The sequence below is a fragment of the Varanus komodoensis genome, unplaced genomic scaffold (assembly GCF_004798865.1).
Source record: "Varanus komodoensis strain SLA01 unplaced genomic scaffold, ASM479886v1 scaffold10, whole genome shotgun sequence".
In the NCBI taxonomy this organism is placed as follows: domain Eukaryota; kingdom Metazoa; phylum Chordata; class Lepidosauria; order Squamata; family Varanidae; genus Varanus; species Varanus komodoensis.
The window spans coordinates 34,620,863-34,641,396 of record NW_025335269.1 but is presented as its reverse complement, the minus strand read 5'-3'; the positions used below and the strand labels follow the sequence as shown (position 1 = coordinate 34,641,396).

General features: G+C 40.3%; 1 protein-coding gene across 4 annotated transcripts in view; it reads right to left on the bottom strand.

Moving 5' to 3' along the window:
• EIPR1 (EARP complex and GARP complex interacting protein 1) overlaps positions 1-20,534 on the bottom strand; it is a 73,340-nt gene that overhangs the window by 49,604 nt on the left and 3,202 nt on the right. For 3 of the 4 annotated variants that reach the window (XR_006413597.1, XM_044418727.1, XM_044418735.1), the window contains exons 2-3: positions 18,580-18,663; positions 11,885-12,017 (exon numbers count right to left, since the gene is read on the bottom strand). Coding sequence is in view for 2 of the 4 variants with exons in the window: in XM_044418727.1 (XP_044274662.1) it covers positions 11,885-12,017; positions 18,580-18,663 (217 nt within the window). In the remaining 2 variants the exon portion in view is untranslated. Of the gene's footprint in view, positions 1-662; positions 669-11,884; positions 12,018-18,579; positions 18,664-20,534 lie in introns of those variants that run through there. The other variant, XM_044418749.1, reaches the window with a different exon arrangement.

Sequence of the window (20,534 nt, the reverse complement as noted above, 5' to 3'; positions counted from 1 at the left end):
CTTTATGTTCCTCTAATGAGATTTGAAATGTTGCAGCAAGGACAAAAAAAATGTAGTGATTTTGTAAGGAAAGAAGGTGTACAGAAAGCACATACCTTGTGTGCATGCAGAAAGACATTCCAAGAAGCTTCCCAGATGGGTCATTTTACTTGGAAACAAGGCGAGCACATCCGCATGCCCCATCTCCATGCAGAAGTGCTGGGATCTTTGCAGTAAAAGGGGGTCATACCTCCCAATCCCCAGAAATTGTCCACCCCTGACCTAGAACAACAGTTTGATTTACTCTAAGGTGAAGCCATCATGAAAAAGAAAGCTAGATAATTACTGCAGTTATCTAGAGCCATCTTCAATATGATTCTGCACCATTAAGATAGACAGAGGAAGGCTAGTAGAGTGAGGATTTTATGGCTCATTGGGATTTAGGGCAGTTAAGAAGAGAACAGGTGGCTTTGGGTTGCATCAGCGGCTTCCAGAAAGGATGGGTAAAGTGGAAGAGATTGCACAGCCCCTCCAAAATAGCAATGAACCCTGAAGAGAGAGTGGAGAAAGAAGCCAAGATACACAAGCAGGTTATATTTATCCAGCCCAGCAGCTAACTCCGTTTCTCTCCAAGAAGCATGACAAAGAGAACACAGGTAATTGCACAGTATATAAGGAGAAACTTTTATTTTAGCACTGATTGACTGTAAGCATGCCATAGTTAAATGCAGTGTGTTTGTGTGTGTGTAGCTATTATTTATTATTTAATTGAACTCTTACAGCCTTCTCTAACCCACTGTCCTCCAGTAATGCTGAAATTATACTTCTCATCATCCTCAGTCAGGTCAAAGACAGTATTGGATTATAGCTCCCCATCTTGTTGGAGAAGGCTGACTTACTCCTTAGACCAGGGATGGGCACCTTCTGGCCCTTCAGATATTCTGGCCTACAACTGCCAGTAGCCTATGCTATATAAGGATGGGGGTTGCACATCCATCTGGAGGACTACAATTTGCTCATCCTTACCTTAGATGGTCTGTGCCCATATAAAGACAGCTAAACATTTTTTCTCTCTTATACCTTACAGTCACCTCTTTTAGCCCTTAAGTTTATAAAACACAGTTTGACGCTTTTATACATGGCACTCAGGGCCACCAAGAAACGGAAGGGTATAGCTGAGATCTCTCTCATTCATTCATTCATTCATTCATTCATTCATTCATTCAAAGCTTTTCTATCCCGTCCCCTACAAACGTCTCAGGACAGCTTACAATAAATAAGTAGAATAAAACAAGTACTAGAGATACAGATCTCCTCATAGAAATTTCACACTGATATTATGGTTTGCTATCTTGGAACATGAAGCATAATGCTTGTGCTCCAACAGAACCTTTCCAAGTTTTGTTAGAAGAGCTGAATAATATTGTTGAGAGTATTTACCAGCAATGAAATGCTGCAAATGAATTTACATGCTGCAGTCTTCCCCGCTCCCCACCCAATTTCTTTTTCCCAATAAAAAGGAGGGATGTGCTTTTCTTGAAGAATGGTCCTATAGGCCATTTGGTTATCACCGAGCATTAATAGCATGCTGTTACATATTACTTAAATTCATAGGAAGCTCAAATTATTGAAAGTCATTTTGTACCATATTATTTTATTTGTCAGAACTGAAATAACACATTTCAAGATAAACTAAAAGGCCTCAAGCATTGTGCTCTTCCGTAATGTTTTCAATCAAACAAAGAAAACGCACAGTCCTGAAGGGAAATGCATCCAACTTCTCTCACATCTGTGCGAGAATGGACAATAGCTACTATTTCTTGTAGAGAGGCCTGTGAACCTATGAGTAAAATGAACAAAAATGTGTCGGCCATCATTTCACTGCATTCCCATGAGTTTTAACCTCAACCAAAGCTGCTGTCTGCAGAAATCCATGCTGGAGCGAGCTGAGCCAAGGCTTCAGTAGCTGACAGGACTTGCTCTTTGATGCGCTCAGGTGGTACAAAGCCAGCTGGCGGCCATTACTCTGTTGCCCTGGGAACCACAATTGAAGTGTACTTCTAAATCTGCACAGGAGGCACTTCTGCACCATTGCCACAGCAGCTCTCGCTGTGCAAAGTTAAAGTCGCGTAGCAGCTATAGCTACAGCCCAGCTGGTGCCCATTAATGTTCCCTGTATGACAGGAGCAAGCAGCTCGTCTGAGATGCCTCATTCTTGCCACTGACAAAACAGAAGGATTTATCACTCTTATTAATGGAGATGAAACACACTTCATCTGTTTGAACAGGAGAGAGCTCAAAAGGAATGGCGATTTTAAGTATGGTTTCACAGTCTTACTATCTTTGGGTTTGGCTTGCTATCATTAAGGGGCGAGATGCATCATTTTTGCATTCGGCAAACCGACTTAGAAGTCCAAATGAAAGTACTGCCAAGTATGTGAAGAATTGGAGGTCTAAATTCTAAAGCAAGCATTCCTTAATGGAGAGACAGCAGAACTGTAGCTCAGTACATACTCTGTTTTACAGAAGCTTTCCCCCAACCTCTGAGACACAGGTGTTCCCCTAGTTGCCCAATGGTGGGAGAAATGAGTGTTCCTTCACACACTCAGGAACTTGTTCATCTCTTCACTCCTATGTCTCAAGTTGGAGTACTAGCAGTGAAAAGGCAGCAAGGCAGAACTCTGGCACAAATTAAGTCTGCCCTTGTCCAGTGTTAAGGCAAAATGTTAAGCAAATGCCAACCTTTAAAAAAAAACTTTCAACCAGTTCTAGGTTACTGAATGTGCCAGTCTAGAGCCTGCATAATTCTTTTTTAAATAATCAGACTATTCCAATATACAGACATCAATCTTATTCCGCACTCCATGTCAAGGAGAAGGCTTTTATGTTTCTTTTCATTAAAGAAAGAGTTACTACAGAAAATGCACTCAACCTCTGAAAGCTCATTGTTATTTATTTTAAAATATGTATATCCAGCCCCTGTCCCTCTTGGACATCCAAAGTAGCTCACTGTGTACTATATTATTAAAAACAATATACTAGAAAATCCAGCGGAAAGACTTTGGTATCCCAGAGACATGCATAAATCAGGCTCCAAAGCTCCTTTCAAGCAGGAGTATCTTCATTTTACATGGAAACCCAATTAACACCAGAGAGTTCAGAGCCTGGGAGACATGAACAAAAGCAGCAATGTTGGCTAGAAAAGTTTCCAGAAAACTTTCCACTGTTTTGTCTTCTAGCAGGAAAATCTCCATTTATGGAACTGCATTGTTCCATAAATTTATTTCATTTTGCTTATTTATTGTATCGAAAACTACCTTTCAGAAGCCAAGCAATGTGATTTACAAAAAGTTTAGAACATAAGACCATTGTCAAATACAGACATGGTAAAACTTTTTAAACATGCTTTAATGTTGTAAGACTTTAAAAAGCTATGTTTAAAAGATGTGTCTTGACTCCCTTCCTGAACACAGAGAGTGGGAACCATTCACAACAGCAAGGGGAGTATGATTCCAAGTTTGGGAGTAAGAAGGAGGACCCTGCAAGTGAGAAGGACTCTTTACAAGAGCCTCCTTTAGCTTGCAGTGTGGGCCTTTCGCTTTCACCATTGCTCCCTGACTTAGACTGCAGTCAGAAAGGAAGCTAAAGCAACCTCTGTCTTATTGGCATCAGAAAAATTAATTAGTACCAGTAAATTGGCTATTTTCAAAGATATAATCACTGTTCTTGTCCACATAGTTCGCCAATAACTCTAGCCAAGCATTCTTTTTTATGGTAGCATGCATCAAGTGAAGGCAGAGAGTAGGGACAAATTTGCTGGCTGTGCCTTTCCACAGGTGCACATGCTGTTCAGTTGCTGTGTCTTAAAAATATGTATAGATAATTCAGTAAAGCTGCATTCCTGAGCAATACTTTGAACTGGTTTGAATGCAAGAGCAAAAACACACTAAGATGCTATAGATCGATTTTTCCCCCCAGTCAAATGTTTCCGTTCTAATATTTCTAGGTGTGGAAAAGATACCTGTAGAGCATGTAAAAGTTCACGTGGCATGAGAGTGGAGGACTACTGGGAGTCGCAGGACTTCTCTCTCTAAACACGCAGAGAGGAGGACGGTACCCTAACAAAGAATATTATCTGCCCTTCCAGTTCAGAATGTCATTGTCCTTACATGATTGCACCTGTGCTGCTTTATATACAGCAAAGGAGATCCACATGCATGGCAAAGAGTATGAATTCCCCCTCCCTTCACCCCCAGCCCCTCAGGCAAACTGGAAAGGAAAAGAAAGAAACTGTTGTGTGTGTAATGGCTTTTGTGTACAAGGATGGAAAAAAGATGCAACAGCAAAATATGTTCTTCCACTCAGATTAAAACCCTGTGAGAACTAAATGGCTATGTTTGGCCTAAAAAGCCACATACTCTTAACCCTTTAAAAAGATCATTTGCCACCAAATCTCCAATATCCTCTGCATAACAGGATAAGGTGTCTTGCTCAGGGAAGCAGACAAAGAGACTGTCATCTACAATTAAGGGACTCTGCCCTCTGCTGGCTTAGTCTGCCATTACATCAATGTGCACTATTGTGTAAGCGCGTGCTCTCTCTCTCTCTCTCTCTCTCTCTCTCTCTCTCTCTCTCTCTCTCACACACACACACACACACACACACACACACACACACACTCACGCAAACACATACACACACAAAAGCACATTACTGAAAGAGTACTTTCCAGTCAAGCCTTCAGTTTGCAAGGGAAGAACTATGAACAGAGCTATGATGGCAGGCATGGATTTGAAATATTAATGACAGATGGCTTTGAATCGTCTTCTCCCCCTCCCTCCAGCCCCAGTTTCCAGAAAGAATGAACTCTGACTTGTACGAACAAGCGTGCTCTGCAGCGCCAGTACAGATAAGGCACCCTTTAATCAAGCTGAACCCTCACTGACAGCCCCCCCCCCACCCAATGCCAAGGAATGACACTGCCCTCTTCCCGCTGCATTTCCATAAAAGCACTAGGACACTGATGACGATCTTTTCAATCCAAATGAGAGAGCACTCTGAGCAAGCGCTCTCCCTCGCTCGCTTGCTCTCTACAATATTAAAGTTACAAAATGTATACACTTAAGCCTTAATGAAATGCTAGACTGCACATCTCTTCTTCTTCCCCTTTCCAATAAAGTCAGGTAATGCAAATGCGAGATCCCTACAGTATTATTAATTCTGCTACATCGCACATTGAGCCAGTGAGGCTGGAGCAGAGAGGTGTAAGTTACATATCTATTGTGCCAGCTGATCTCTCTTGGGGACAAAGGCTTTCACCCTGAAGGAAAGGGCAGGTGGCAATGCCAGTCTCTCTGCCCTCCAAGGATTTTCCACAGAAGTAAGAGGTGGTGGGGAGGGAGAAGCAGATTTAATTTCCTTCAGCTGTCAACCTGATGTGATAAATCGGCATCTCTACAGCTACCCGTGTCAGACCTTATGAAACTGTCCTAGTTTTAAAAGTGACAGTATCTTGGCATATAACTGATTTATTTTAAAAGTGACTTTATTGTACTATTTACGTCTCTTTGGAATCAAACAATTTGCCTATTTCCCCTTCCAATCACTCTAACGAACCACACCCCGGGGTCAGGCTGTATACTGTCAACTAATGTGCTACAAATTTTTTAAGTCAAGCTTTTAATCACTCAACCACAAGAAAAGTTCTAAACCCAGACAATAAATTCAGAGATCCCTACAAATAATTCGCCCATTACAGTTTCAGGTGGGAAATTATTAGTTGGATTCCACCAGAAGCAATAACTCATCTCTCTGATAAAGACATGTGTTACCTGCTATTCATACAAGCCTTATGAAAAAAATACTTCTTTGAAGGCTCCTCAAAAGTGAAACTTAAACTATTTTTGGATTTGTCTATTTAAAATGCTAAATACCACTTTTATTATCACCAAGCTGCTTCAGTTTCTAATTTTAAGAAGACTTGATATACCACATCATCATTAGGCTGAAAGGTAGGTTATACCCCTTAACTTTGGAACTCCCTCCCAGGGAGAAACATATGCTCTTATTGCTGGTGGTTGAAAATAAACACTGCTGAAGACATGTTCTTTTTAAATAAATTTTTTGATACTTACACAAAATCAGCTTCTGGTAGTATTTCTGCGTGTTTCTGTATGATTGATTAATTGCAATTTTTATGTTGAACATTTTGTATATTGTAAGGAAATAAGGTAGACTAGAACATACGTGGAAACAAATGCAATCAAATATTAGCTCATTATCAACTTTAAGCTTACCTAGTGGCTGTGAGGGCAGTTTTACTGCCATGTTCTGCACCCTGGGCTACCTCTGAAGACTATTTGCTTGCACAGAATTTGGTGACAGGCTGTTGACATGAACTAGGCAAAATGAACATGCAAGTCCAGTCCTGACTCCCCAGCACTGCTAGTTGTTTCTGGGGAAAATTTAAAGTGCCAGCCTAATCTATAAAGCCCCACATGGCACAGGGCACAAGTTCCTCAGGGACTGCATCTACCCATTTGAACCTACTAGGTCCCTGAGATCAGCTTAGAGGCCTTCCTCTGTGTTCACCCCAGCCAAGAGAAGCAGAGTTTGGTAACTGGCATTTTCAGTGATAGCTGGGTATTTATGGAATGTTCTCTCCTACGAAGTCTGCCTGGTGCCAACACTCATTTTCTCAGTGCCAGACAGGCATACTTATTTTTCCAGGAATCTGACATTAGTTATGACCCAACTGTTGTGGGCTGATTTTGCAGTGTTCCTTCTAGGCTGTGAGAATGGACAGGGGTCTTATTTACTACAGTGGTACCTCAGTTCACGAACTTAATTGATTCCATGATTCTGGTCATGAACCGAATTGATCACGAAGCAAGTCAAAGGTTCAATGTAAATAAGGTTAATCTGCTCTGAACCATAACTTTATGTTATACATAAAGGACGGCATATAAAAGCTTTAAATAGACAGGTAGGTAAATAGGTAAATTTGTTTGTTTGTTTGTTTTTTAACCACAAAAATATGACCCACATCCCTGGGTTGTGGGCCAAGCTGCAGCCGCCTCGCCGAGCCCAGGGGCGGATGGACCGAGGCAGAGGGGGAGCAGGGCCATAGCCTTCTCAGGGCAAGCCACCACCACCATCGAGCAGCTGCCAAGCTTCTTCCCCCCATGGCAGGAAGAGACGGGAGGCGCCCCACTCAGTCAGCCATGGCTCTGCCCCTCGCCTCCCCTCACCTCGGCTCATAGAAAGCAGCCCTTACCTCCCTCCTCACGGCCCTCTCCCAGCAGGGGGAGCCATCCCGTGCCCGCCTCTCCGGCTTCCCGCCCCTGCTCCCTCTCCCGGAGCCAGGCGAGCACCTGAGAAGTGGAGTGGCAGCAAGGAGCTGGAGAGGCCTCGACCGAGGCAAGCGTACCCTTGTCACCTTGGGCTTCTGTTGCAGCCCAAGCAAGCAGAAGATGGCCACGGTCGTGCTCGTCACTTGATGTGGAGTTTGCGAACGGAAGCAAAATTTTGCCAAACTGTCTGTTCACGAACTGATTTGTTCATGAACAGAAATGTTCATGAACTGAGCAACCATTTTATAGGCAAACACTTTTTGTACTGCACTGTTTTCAGGGGTTTTTTAATGTGTGTTATTGTGCTGACTATTCAGTTATATTGATTGTTGTGATTTTCTATTAATTCTGGATTCCCATGTTTGTGTGTACAAGTTGGTTCAAGGCTGCTTTCTCAATGGGACGTAATGCATAAATTTAATAATATTAACAATTTTGATAATAAATTTAATGATATTAACAGTAACAACAACTTCATATAGGAATGTATTTTCAATGTATTCTTAGTGGTTTGAATGCTGCCTTAATATTTTGGGTTTTATTCACATTTTATTTACTGTACCCTGTGTTGGTAATGTATGTGGAAAGATGTTATTATCAGATTAAAAATAAATATATACAAGAATAAATAGAGCAACAATGTGTAGAGATGTAGAGAGAAGACTATAACAAAAAGAATTGCCATGGCAAGGAAGAATAAAAAAGAAGAGGGAGAAGATCTTCGATATAACTTTTTTTCTCTCTCAAACAATGCTAAAAAGAAGCCAAATTTCAAGAAAACACATATAGTGTGTTCTGGTTCTATTTCAGTTAATTTTGCTTGCAAGAGAAATCAGTCAACTAATTCAAATGGAAGCTATGAAAGGGGATGGATTTCCTGCCCCCCCATCCCCCCCCCCCGGTCTTCTGGTAAAATGCTGTCCTCATTTCCCTTAGATTAAAATTAAAGCCCACTGGAAACCTGGGATGTCCTTCTCAGTAAACATGCAGCAGATTGCACCATCCCTGCTGAAACTACAGCCGCACTTCTTGTTATCCCTCTATGCCGCTCTACATAGAACACCCATATAGCAGGTAACTATCTTAAATTGTAAGCTAAAGTTCTTACATTTAATCACCTCTGTTCAGGGTTAAAATAACCATACAATACCAGAATATGTATAAGAGGTGCCCTTTTTCACATTTCATCTCCAACAGCCAGATCAATAGGTCAGATTTCTGGAAGCAATTCTTTGTGACATCTAATACATTCATGGTACAGGTTGAGTGGAATTCTATGGCATTATTTGTGGAGCAGTATTATTGAGAACTCAATTTTGTTCTGCAGGGAAATAACAGCGCCTCCAGCTAGAGACATACTGAAAATTAAGAGAAATATTCTGGGGAGGCTCAAGAACAAAGTAATCAGAAGAACTCTAATTATTAGCAAGGGGGAAAAAGACCAGCACCAGAGGCCTAGGAGTGTTTCCCAATATCACAGCCATCTGCCTGCCATCCCTGCCCACTGCCCCTTTCTCTAATAAGCGAAAACTTACCTCTTCTGGCATGCAACCATGCTTATGTTAAGGGTTCAAATGCTTTATTTCATCTACTGAAAAGGAGGTGTTTAACATAAATAATTTCCCTCTTGAAGACAGGTGCTGGAGTTTAAATTTGTGTCTTCAACATGTGTAAAGGTAAAGTTAAAGATAAAGGTTTCCTCTTGACATTAAAGTCCAGTCATGTCTGACTCCAGGGGGCAGTGATCATCTCCGTTTCCTAGCCGAGGGAGCCAGCATTCATCCACAGACAATTTCTGTGGTCATGTGGCCGGCATGACTAAACACCAAAGCACACGGAATGCTGTTACCTTCCCACCGAAGTGGTGCCTTTTTATCTACTTGCATCTGCATGCTTTCGAACTGCAAGGTTGGCAGGAGGTGGGATGAAGCAACGGGAACTCACCCCGTTGTGCAGACTGGAACCATCGACTTTTCGATCAACTAGCCCAGCAGCACAGCAGTTTAAACCACTGCGCCACCTGACAAAACTTACAAACAGAAGACCCAACAGTCAAGTTGAACCAAAGGCTTCACTGAGCTAGGCCAGTAAGCTGCACAGGAAAATTGTGATTACTAATTCTTTCATCCTGTTTCTGTATTCTCAATATACATACTCACAGGGAAGCCTAACATCAGTTATACCTGACTTAAAGCAATGAGTTCAAAATGCATATTTTGAATTATAAGAAGTCTGTAAATGGATGTTGGGGGCCAGTCATTCTTCTGCCCTGTGCTGACTCTTTAAAAAGACTTTAATATGAGATGTGAGGTAAGAAGTTCCCAAAGCTTCTAGATTTTGCCTTTCTAGGAGACAGATTTTAACCTCTTAAATGTCATTAAAGCTCTCTCCCCAATTTACAGCATGCCACCAGAGATTCGTAGATGGCCAAAGTCAGACTGCCAATGGCATGAGGAGTTCAGCAGAACAGGGTGAAAAGTCAAGCAAGCAGATGGTAATAAACACAGGCAAGCAGGATTCAGCATTAGTTTTACTCTCTTCCCCAAGGTTTGTCTATGCTGTCTGCTCCAGAGTGAAACTAGCTGTTTGCAGCTTCCTGCCATGCACCCAAACCTTCCTTTTCCACAACTCTGAATTCTTCTTAACTCAGTGATTTGGCATTAGAGAGCATCTTATACTACAAAAATAGCTACATTAGCCATGAGGATTCTGAAGAATCTGTAAACATCTTTCCCTGGTTTCATTTCCTTCATACCAGAGAGCGTAAAAGTTATAGATCTGTGGTTTACCCCAAGTCTGCCGCACTTACAGAGTTCTCGAGACTTTAATGAGATCTGTGAAAATTAAGTAATGCCAAACATCCATGGGTTGTATTTCATCTCAGCTCAGTGCTTTGTCAGCTCTTCATTGTTCTAATTTTGCCTGCTACTCAGGTACCAGGATGATCTACTATCCTGCTTGCCTTTTCACCTTCTCAAAGTGAGAAGATTTATTGCAATCCAAGGTATAATGATCTAGTAGCTTTGGGGCAGGAGGAAGAATCTTCTCATGGTTATACCTACTGCTAACGGGGATGTGCTGTTCTTTACTATATATAAACTGGAAGCTATTGCTTTTTTGCATATTTGAAAGCAAACTTTGCTTCCCTGCTCTGCAATTGTTCGCTAGTATTCTAGTTTGAGTCACTGCTTTCCAGGTACTGGTTCTACAAAATGTTGCTCCATTTTCCTAAACACTGCAGCATTAAAAAGTACCTTGTCTACAAGATTGTACAAAAATATCTTGTCTTGCTTAGCAATTTAGTTATCTTCTTTGAACTCCCATCCCACATGCCATCATCAAATATAAAATGTCTAGACAAGCAATAAATGTATTAATTCATTAAAAACAGGCAGCTTCAACATACCCCTTCACACCTGTGTGGATTTGCAACAGTATTGCACTGTAGGGAATTGACTTCAACATGAACGCCATGGAAATCTCAAACTCTTGTCCTTGCCTGTGAGTCAGGTTGCACAAAAAAACTTTTCTGAATGGGTGAACCAATAAGGATGGCTAGGCTAAACATGATCTTTGAAACTCCGTTATATGCATGAGAATGAGACCCTAGAGTAGCTATAACTTAAGTTTGCAGAGGGGGTGGATGTTATTGACATCACTGAATTTTTCATGGCTACAGAGAACACTACAGAGAGCTCATGCCAAACTCCATCTTGATTTCAACATTTTGCAGATGCCTTGTCCATGTTCAACAGTGCATTCCCCCATAGCCCAAACCACATTTTTTTAAAAGCAACACACAGAGGCAACAGCTACAGTCCTGTACACACTTAGACAGAATTAAACCCCAGTCAATGGGACTTATGTACTCCTGTGTATATATACTGTAGATTTAAGATGATAAAATAACTGTATGACTTCAGATTGCAAGAATCACATTATTTCATCCTCATCCACATATTATCTAGCTCAAAAGAGAGGACACAGAATGCTTCTCCATGGTGTGCTAGCTCTTTTCTTGCAAAAACTCTTTTCATTAAGACATTTTTACAGCACATACAGCCATAGCCCACGACACTGACAATTACCAAGAACAAATCTGTTCACTGAAATGGTTACAGGAAACCCCAAATCAGCACCTTAATATGAATAACTACTCAGTTCAGCTCAGGCTATATGGTGCCAGCATCTAAGGGAAAGAACTTTAGAGAAGACACAGAGTCCTTAATTTACCGTGCCCTACTGGCCCTTGATCAGGCATGTACATAGAAAGCTATAAATAGTCTTCATGTGCAGAATGGGGAAAGTGGATGCAACTGTTCCTGATATGGGAAGTACAATGTTGATCAACAAAGAAGTGCAATTAAGGTACATCATATGCTACAGAGATATGGATATCTATAACTTGCACAACCCCATCTTCTGCATACCTGTTGTCACCTTCCACTTAGAAGAATAGCTCTACAGAAGCACATTTCAATAACACAGTTAATAAGCTACCACCAATCTCTTATGGGAAGAAGAGCAGACTAAAATAATCAAATCATACTTACTTTTATTGTAGCAAGTTGCAAGTACACCTTTATCTGCTGGACTGGCACTTATGTGCCAAATTTCACCAACTTGATGTAGAAGGACATTTTTGTTTATGATGTTATTTTCATCATCAAAATCTATGATGTGAATCTACAAAGACGACAAAAAAATTAGGGCTTCACATATTTTTCAGAGGTACTTACTTTGCACAATTGTGTAAAACCTAATGTAAATTTTATTTTACAAAAACAGGTGCACAAAAGTCACTGAAACAGTTTCTGTTCTACTCAGCCAGAAATACTTCTTCTATCATGTTATGAACATCTTTAAAAGACAGAAGAAATAAGAAAGACTCCACAAAGAATTTCATGTTGAGAATTTCTATTGAAGATTGACTGAATCACCATTCTGATTAAATCGCAAACATTTCTATCAAACTAACAAATATCAAAATTAGATTCCAGGTAAAAGTTTCCATAAAATGACAAAGGGCACTAGCTAGTATAATTAGCACTCCTTCAGCCAGTCCCTCAGTCAGAACAGCTTTGCCTGGCCAGTAGGTTCCTTGACCAGGAAGCTTTAGCTAATGGAAATGCTCACATTACATCCAATCAGCGCCTGAAGATAACAGCAAGGATTTCCCTGAGTACTACCCATCCTCCCAATTCACACACTCAGCAATCACTGATCATCAGTAACAGTAACGACTTCCTTGCTGACCATCGTGCTCACAGGAGGGTTTCCCTGATGGAAGACATTTGGCCTGCAGCCTGATTTAGAGCCTGGTCTTACAGTAAGGCTCCACTAACAGCCATTCTACACTAGTCAAGAAGCAGCTCTAAAATCCCTATCTAGCCTTTTACTACTGAAGAAGTGGGAAAGTGAGACCTTATCCTCTTACACTAACAGTCATCTAGCTTGGTATTTCCTATTACTACCAGCAGTAGCTATCCAAGGTCTTTCCCAACCTTTGATACCCAAGGACCCTTACCTGGAGAGTCCAGTGACTACACCTGGGGCCTACTGCATGCAAAACATGCATCCTATCACCCCAAAGCACTCCTTCAGCTCACTGGGATCCAGCCAAGAGGCAAGGAAAGAGTGATGGCATAGCAGAGTCAACACACTACAGCAGGATAATACAACAATATTTTCCATCATTGAATGATTTTTCTTCTGTACTTAGCATCCCCGAATTTTTTCACATAGCCAAGATCAGAGCTTTACCTATAAAAAGTTATGAAAAACTAGTATTTTCTATCATCGTTTCTCTTGAAGGAAACAAACGATAGAAGCACTGGCCAAGAACAAAACTGGGGTGGTGGGGGGGGGAGAATACAGCCAGTATCTTTCAATATCTACAAGGCTTGAAATGTTTAGCAATTGTTCTCTTTTCTGGATAAGACACATAAGATACATTCTTGTAATCAGCTGTCCCAAGATAAACTATCTCATTTATTTGCTTACATAAGAAGAAGAAAGCCAGCCTGAGACTAAAGCTAGCAGGTAGCCAGAAGAGCATCCAGAGACAGATGTTCTCTTAAGGTTTTTGAACAATGGCTGCCTAAGCAGGAAGTCCACAATACAAAGCTCCCTTTCAGCACTGAACAGAGCACAGTTTCAACAGAATTGCTGCTGAAACAGCAGAGCAGATTGTACCAGGCTGGCTGGCTGGCTGGCTGGCTGGCTGGCTGCTTCATCTATATGCTATCACAGCCCCCTCTAAAAACAGGAAGGCTCATGTTGGAATTATGAAGTAGTCTCCTTGGCAGTGAAATTGATTCCCTAAAGGTGAGCTACAAATCAAAATTCAATTTGCTCTACCCACATGTATTATATGCCCCTACTAACCATATAAAGAGGGTCATTCAGCACATAAACTAGAAGTGCCTTCTGCCCTATCTCAGGTCCCTCAAAGTCAGACATAGCTGCTTTCTTCTCTTTGGTGAGATGATTCAGAACCACATCAGGCCCTAAGGACAAGTGTTATTAAATACAACATGTCATCGTTTCCAGAAGATTTTTTATTATTATTATTACTACTTCTTGCACCCTTTTGATGTTGGAGATGTGGAAAGCGTGAAAGGTGAAACAAGGTGGGATATCACAACAAAGCTCTTACACATTCGTCAACAACATCCTATGGGAGGGAGTCAAGTATTTCATTTAGCAGGGTAAAACTTCCTTTAGGTGGCTCTTACTGACAATATTTTAGACATGTGCTTCCAGGGTTACTCAGTGCACTAAGCTCATCAGATGGCATGCTCCTAGTGGTTCCACACAGACCTATGCCCAGCTGAAGTAAGCTTCTCGCTTTCTGTGGAATTCGCTGATCTGAAAGTCAGACAGGCACCAACATTGGGTTGTTCTCACTGCCTCCTGAAAACACCTTTATGTCAAGAAGCTCTTCCTGACTTGACCACCCAGCTTTTCTTGACACTTTGTTTTTAAATTAAAACAAAATTCATATTTAGATTAGTAAATATTTAAAATTAATAGTTACTAATTTAAATAGTAAATATTATGCTTTACTATTTTTATCTTTTATTCTTTACCGCCCTAAAATCTGCTTAGCTTTGGAATGGTATTAAAATGTTGTAAATAAAGCTAACAGCTCAAATACAGGGCCTTACCAAAGTTATAAGCCCCTCAAAACAGTATTTTGTTTGATACTGAATTCTAGTACTGGAAGCAAAGCTCTAAACTTGGGAAATGATTGCTGCCTGAAGTTCTTCTTCCAGCAAACCTTCCAGGAAGAAAATACAAGTGGAGAAATGAAGGAAGGAAGGAAGGAAGATGACATTTAAAGCAGCAGGATAAGAACTGGATAGATTATATGCCTCCAGTTCTCTTCATCATATATGTGGAAGGCAGCATCAGAGTTCTAGTGACCCATCCTGATTTGAAAAGGATAGGACTCTCTTCTTATACTTCCCTTTTTGGTCTAGGATATTGCTATCCCCTATTTTTAGTTGTAGACTTCCTTTTTTGGAGATGTAAATTTGTTTTTATTTAAAATCTGAGAAATGAATTGGAGAAGACCAAAAGGTGATGCTTAAAGGAGGGTGACAAACTTAAAAAAAAAACCTTGAGAAACATTGCCTTAAAAAGAGATGCTCAGGCAAATGATGACCACAGTATAGCATATAAACTACAAAAACCAACCATCATATTTAATAAAGATCTTTATCCTGTCCTTCAACCTAAGAGATCCCAGAGGAACAGAAACAAAGTATGCAATAAATATAATAAAAACATAAAACAATTGTATAATAAACAGATGAAAGGAATACAAGGCAGAGCAGACCAAATCACAAATGATTGTCATACTTTTAAATGTTTGCATAAATAAAGGTTTTAACCTGATGTGAAAATCGTGTCAGTGCCAATCAACCTCTAATGGGAAGGATATTCCACAGACAGGGTGCCACCACAGAAAAGACCCTCTGTCTGGTTCCTACAAAACGGTTCCCTCTGACAAGGAAAACAAGAGATGACCCTCCTCTGAGCACAAGTATTTGAATCCTAAGACATTTAAGGCTTCCAAAGATGAGAATCAGAACTATAAATTGGGATCAGACACTGCTGTAACAATCAATATAGTTCAGAAACCATAAGGACAGTTCGGAAATTATATCCTGAATTCAAGAGCCATTTTTGTTGCCTTTTTGTTTCCAATCTCAACGTAAAAATCAGTGTTAATTATGAAAGCCCAAAATAGCCTAGGACCAGGGGACACTCATAATCACCTTCTCCCAGATGAACCTCCCTGAGCCCTGAAATCATCTTCAGGGACGCTTCTCTTTAGCTAATCATTTGAAATTCTACAATGGCTAGAAGCCGCTGGGCATTTTGAAGGAGACACCAAAGCTTTATAAAGAGATTTGTTGGGCTCCCTCTCTTCCCATGTTCAGACATTTTGAAAACTCAACTGCTTAAGACAAGCTTTTCATGTTTAATGAGCTATGATTCATTTTATATTTTGTGAATTCCTTACAGAAAAACAGAATAAAAAAGCAATTATTAATTAACATCACCTGTTTCCACCAAAGTGTTTTCTATTTTGCACTTTGTATTATTTGAAGTATTTTAAGCCACCCAAAAAGTCTGCTGGAGCAATTTACATATAATCAGAACTTGCCCACAGTTTTACAATCCAGACCGACACAACACAGAAAGGTGAAAGGACTAGGCAAGGGAGAGGGGGAAAACATCCATTCTTCCAGCAGAGCTGGTGGAATAGCCCTGCATCCAACTCTCATCCTCTGTACAGCCTGCTAGCACAGCTTGTGGTGGCAACAGCTGAGGAGGAGAAGCCTTCACAAGGGAGGTCTTCAATAGGGCTGACTGATGGAATGGCCCTGGTCTTCCTCTCAAATCCCTCTGATTAGAGACACACATTCATTGGCCTTGGCTGCATTCTTTTCTCTCAGCTTAACGTTCTTGATGCAGACTGGGAACTGAAGATTAAATCATGGACCATAAAAGAATTTTTGGCAATCTACTTCCAAATGGCAATGTGACCTTGGACAAATCACTTTCCTTCCATCTCTTCCTAAGCATTTCATTGTCAACCTCATCATCTGTTAAAATGGGAGGACAGCAGGGCAGGGTTTGTGTGACAGAACTTTCTCCCTCTCCCATCCCGTCTGTAGCCCCCTTGCACCTCCCAAAAATTTGTTACAGGAAGTTTTCCAACCCACTGAAGCAGACGGAGGGCAGACAAGGGGAATTAGACTATGTACTTGCTTACAGTACCTGAATATTAATCAGTTTAATGCAACTAAAATGCATTTTCTTCCCTTCACTGTTTATGAGTCAAGATTTCTTTAAGCAAGTGCACTCACAATAGCTCCCTGCCTGAAAGCTGGAACCTACTTAGGCAGTGCAACCTGGATGTCAAGCAACCAGGAGAAAGTGTTTTACCATTACCTGACCCACATGGAGATCAGTGCTGCTAAATTAAGCAGTAACAATAGATGCTCATGACACTTCTTATGGATTAATCACCAGCCGAGGAGCTGATGGCTTCAAGCACTGCTAAAGGCCATTAACCCTATTTGCTCATTAATGCCCAGAGAAAGTGCCCTGCACCTCAATTATTAATGCTGGTATGCATAATAGGGAAGTGAAAGCAGGGAGGGGAAGGACCACTGACTGGCGTTGTATTAGAGGTAGAATACTCAGATGCCTGAACTGTGACATCCTGTCAAGAGCCGTAACAGTTTGACATATTTTAGAACTCTTAAATGCATATTACTATCTCCTGATACACCAAACACATTTTTTTGTTCAAGCTCATTTATTATGCTTATTAATCAGCATAATGCTGGAATAGTATTACTCACTGCCAGAGAGACCAAGGTACCACCAACAGCACCCAATCTCAGTGTCTCCCTTGCAAGGACATTCATCCCAGAAAGTGAAGTCAGTGCATTCCTCTGCCCAGTAGTGGAATGGGGCTAAGGAAATGCACAACCTTCTGGGATGGAGAACCTGGGATCCTCCAGATGATCCAGGACCCCAAATTCCATCAGCTCTAACCATGATCATGGATAATGAGAGTTTCAGTCCAACGAAAACTAGATGGTCATAAGTGTCTCACTGCTGTACTACTTCGACATCCCATGCTATCTGCCATGACTTGTTACGGGATGCTATGGGTAAAGCCAATGCTGGGTTTATTGACAAAATTCAGTGGTTTTATGCACAAGCAACATGATGAGCGTATTAGATGATTACTGAAGACATTTACCAAAGGCTGAAATGAAACCAAGCATACACAATACACAATACACAATTTCAAGATGGGAAGAAATGTTTCCAATTAACTTCCTTGAAAGAACATTTGTGTGGAAGAAAGGTGTAAAAGGGTGTTCAAAAATGTAGCCTAAGGGTAATATCCAGTGATGATATTCTGTAAATGTTGCAAGTGTAAAAGTGTAAGGGGCCTCAAGCTCAAGTACACCACCAACAGGATTAGCTTTCCCAAGGTTTTCTAGGATATCCTGTTATACAAGCTAATGCAATTAACATAGTACTAGAAATCCCTTGTGTAATTTGGGAAGCATAATGATACCCTAAGATACCATCCTAAGATTTTTTAAGTAAACATTTCCTAAAATATTTTATATTGCTATTTATTTTATATTGTTAATTTTATATTGTTATTTTTGTATTTTATTGTATTTTATTTGGTGCTGTGAGCCGCCCCGAGGCTTCGGCAAGGGGTGGCACAGAAATGTTTTAATAAATAAATAAAATAAATAAATAAAAATGACATGCAATTCTAAGTGACATACTTGTATACAACCCTGATAAACCTGTAAAAAAATAATAACTTCTACTCTTTGGATGCTATCCTTGGAATTTCTCGAGGATATAAGGCATATTAAATTTTATTGTAAGCCGCCTAGAGAACTTTGGGTAGTAGACAACATATAAATGGAAAAGGAAATATTACCCTGTATAAATTAGAGTGTCCATATTATTTGCCATTAGTATGAACAAGATGCATGCTTGTCTCTTACACCCCCACAGCCCAATTCCTTAGACAGAATTTCACAGCCAAATACTCTTCAAGATCACACCTAGTATTTCTAAAATGACACTACATTTAAAAAATCAATTTGGCAAGGAAAAATCATTATCCCACTGAAGGCTTTAAAAACATTTCCAATTCTATTTTCATACAGCTTTTATACCAGTTTACCTGATTATCATATTTAAGAGACTGTGTTCCAACCAGAAACCGTATTGCATCTGTTTCTGCGGTCTGGGGTGTTAAAGCTCGTGCCTAAAGAGGGGGAGAATGATAAAAATACAATCATATCTGACACATTCTAGAATCTTGGAAAATACAGGACATCATTTACCAGGAACAATGTTTTTGACATTTTATCCATCTGTATTTTGACTTTTTTAAAAAATATAACTTCTTTGTTAAATGGCTTTTTCTAGAATCTTTTATGCTCTTCAACACTTTTCTAAAGCATATTTGGTGCAAAAGTGTGGTGGGCCCACAACTAGAAGGAGCATGATTCAAGAGACATTTCCAGAACTAACTTCTGATAATCATATTATCTGTGGGAAGTATGCACAGACTGTGAGAGCAACTGCACAAGTGTTCAAGGCAGAACATTTGGAAGAATTGGCAACTGAGGAAACTCTTAGAACGGGTCATGGAAAATGTGTGTTCTACATTTTCAACAAATTTCTTGCACAAGAAAAATCCTCAATACAGCATCATGTTTTGCATTTGTGTGTTTTTAATGTTTGCATAAGTTTTACAGTAAAACAAAGGTTGGATTCAAGCCAAGTCATTCTAAAGCCCCACTGAAACCTATGGTAAACATTTGAAAAAAATAACACAAATCTAGTCCATTTTGAAGTGGGAAGTAGAGAAGGCTGAACTCCAACCAGCAGAGGATAGGAAGGAATTATGCAAATATGTACATATATAAAATCTTGAGTAAAAATGAAGTCGGCTGACTACAACCTAAAATATATGAGGCAGCCATGAATTACCCTAAACTATGCATAAAATACATTTCCAAAGTAAATTCAGTTGTTCTATTTACATTCATTATGAACTATTCACTATGAAGTGTGAACAAACCATGAAAATGCTGACACATTCTCAGATAAGAAAATGTTTGTTTATAACTGAGTTCTGATTAACTCATGTTCACCAGAGAATAAATATATATAAATAATACCACTGTGGGTGTGGAAACGTTGCATTAAGATTGTTGGACCAATTTAAAGATAAGGAAATGCTTCACTTTAAAATAGAATGATAACTACCTGGATATGGTATGAGTGCATAAAGCTGTGATAATTCTGAGTTCAGACAACAAGATAAGCCATAGAAGAGTTGAATATGAATTCAATATGGGCTGGACCTTTGACTGTTACATTGTCTGAACCCAGCTGCACTAAGAAATCATGGCTTGTTAATCAAGAACAACCCACAGTTGGTCGCTAGGTTGCAAACTGTGAGTTGTTCATCATGACTGGCTATCTGAGCTGAGTTCAGACTACGTAATAACGTATGGTTCAACAAGAAGCATGGTTCAGTGATAACCCACACTCAATCCATACTTAATCCTTGAGTATGGATCACAGTGCTGTCTGAACTCAGCTTCTATTAAAGAGTAGCTAGATTTGGTCTGGATGGGGTATGCTTCCCGGAAGGAGCAGGAAATCCATGAGGGCAACACCCAGTGCTTTGGGCCTGAGAAGAGGGTGGCCACTGCCTTAGAGCACTCTGTGGAAAAGGTTTTAAATAAAACTCAGGTTTGTCTGGAGGTCTGAGTCTGTGGGGCACAATCCACCAGCTCTGAAACAAAAGCTAAGGTGATTTCTGGGTGGATTCCTCATAAAATCTACTTCAAGCTGACATCAAGACATATTCAGCACAGAAATATACAGCCTGACCCTATTCAGAGGTCCCACTGATTTATTTCAGTAGAACTTCCTAGCAAGGCTACCTAGGACAGCACTCATATATTGCAACAGCAGAAAGGAAGATTGCAGAGCAACAATAGGCCCTAATACAACCCATGAGTTATTTAAGAGTTGCCTAACCCACGAACAAGTCTTGCTATCTGGATTTGCATGGTTTGCATGACACAACAACCCCTGAGAAGCTGGGCAAAACCCATG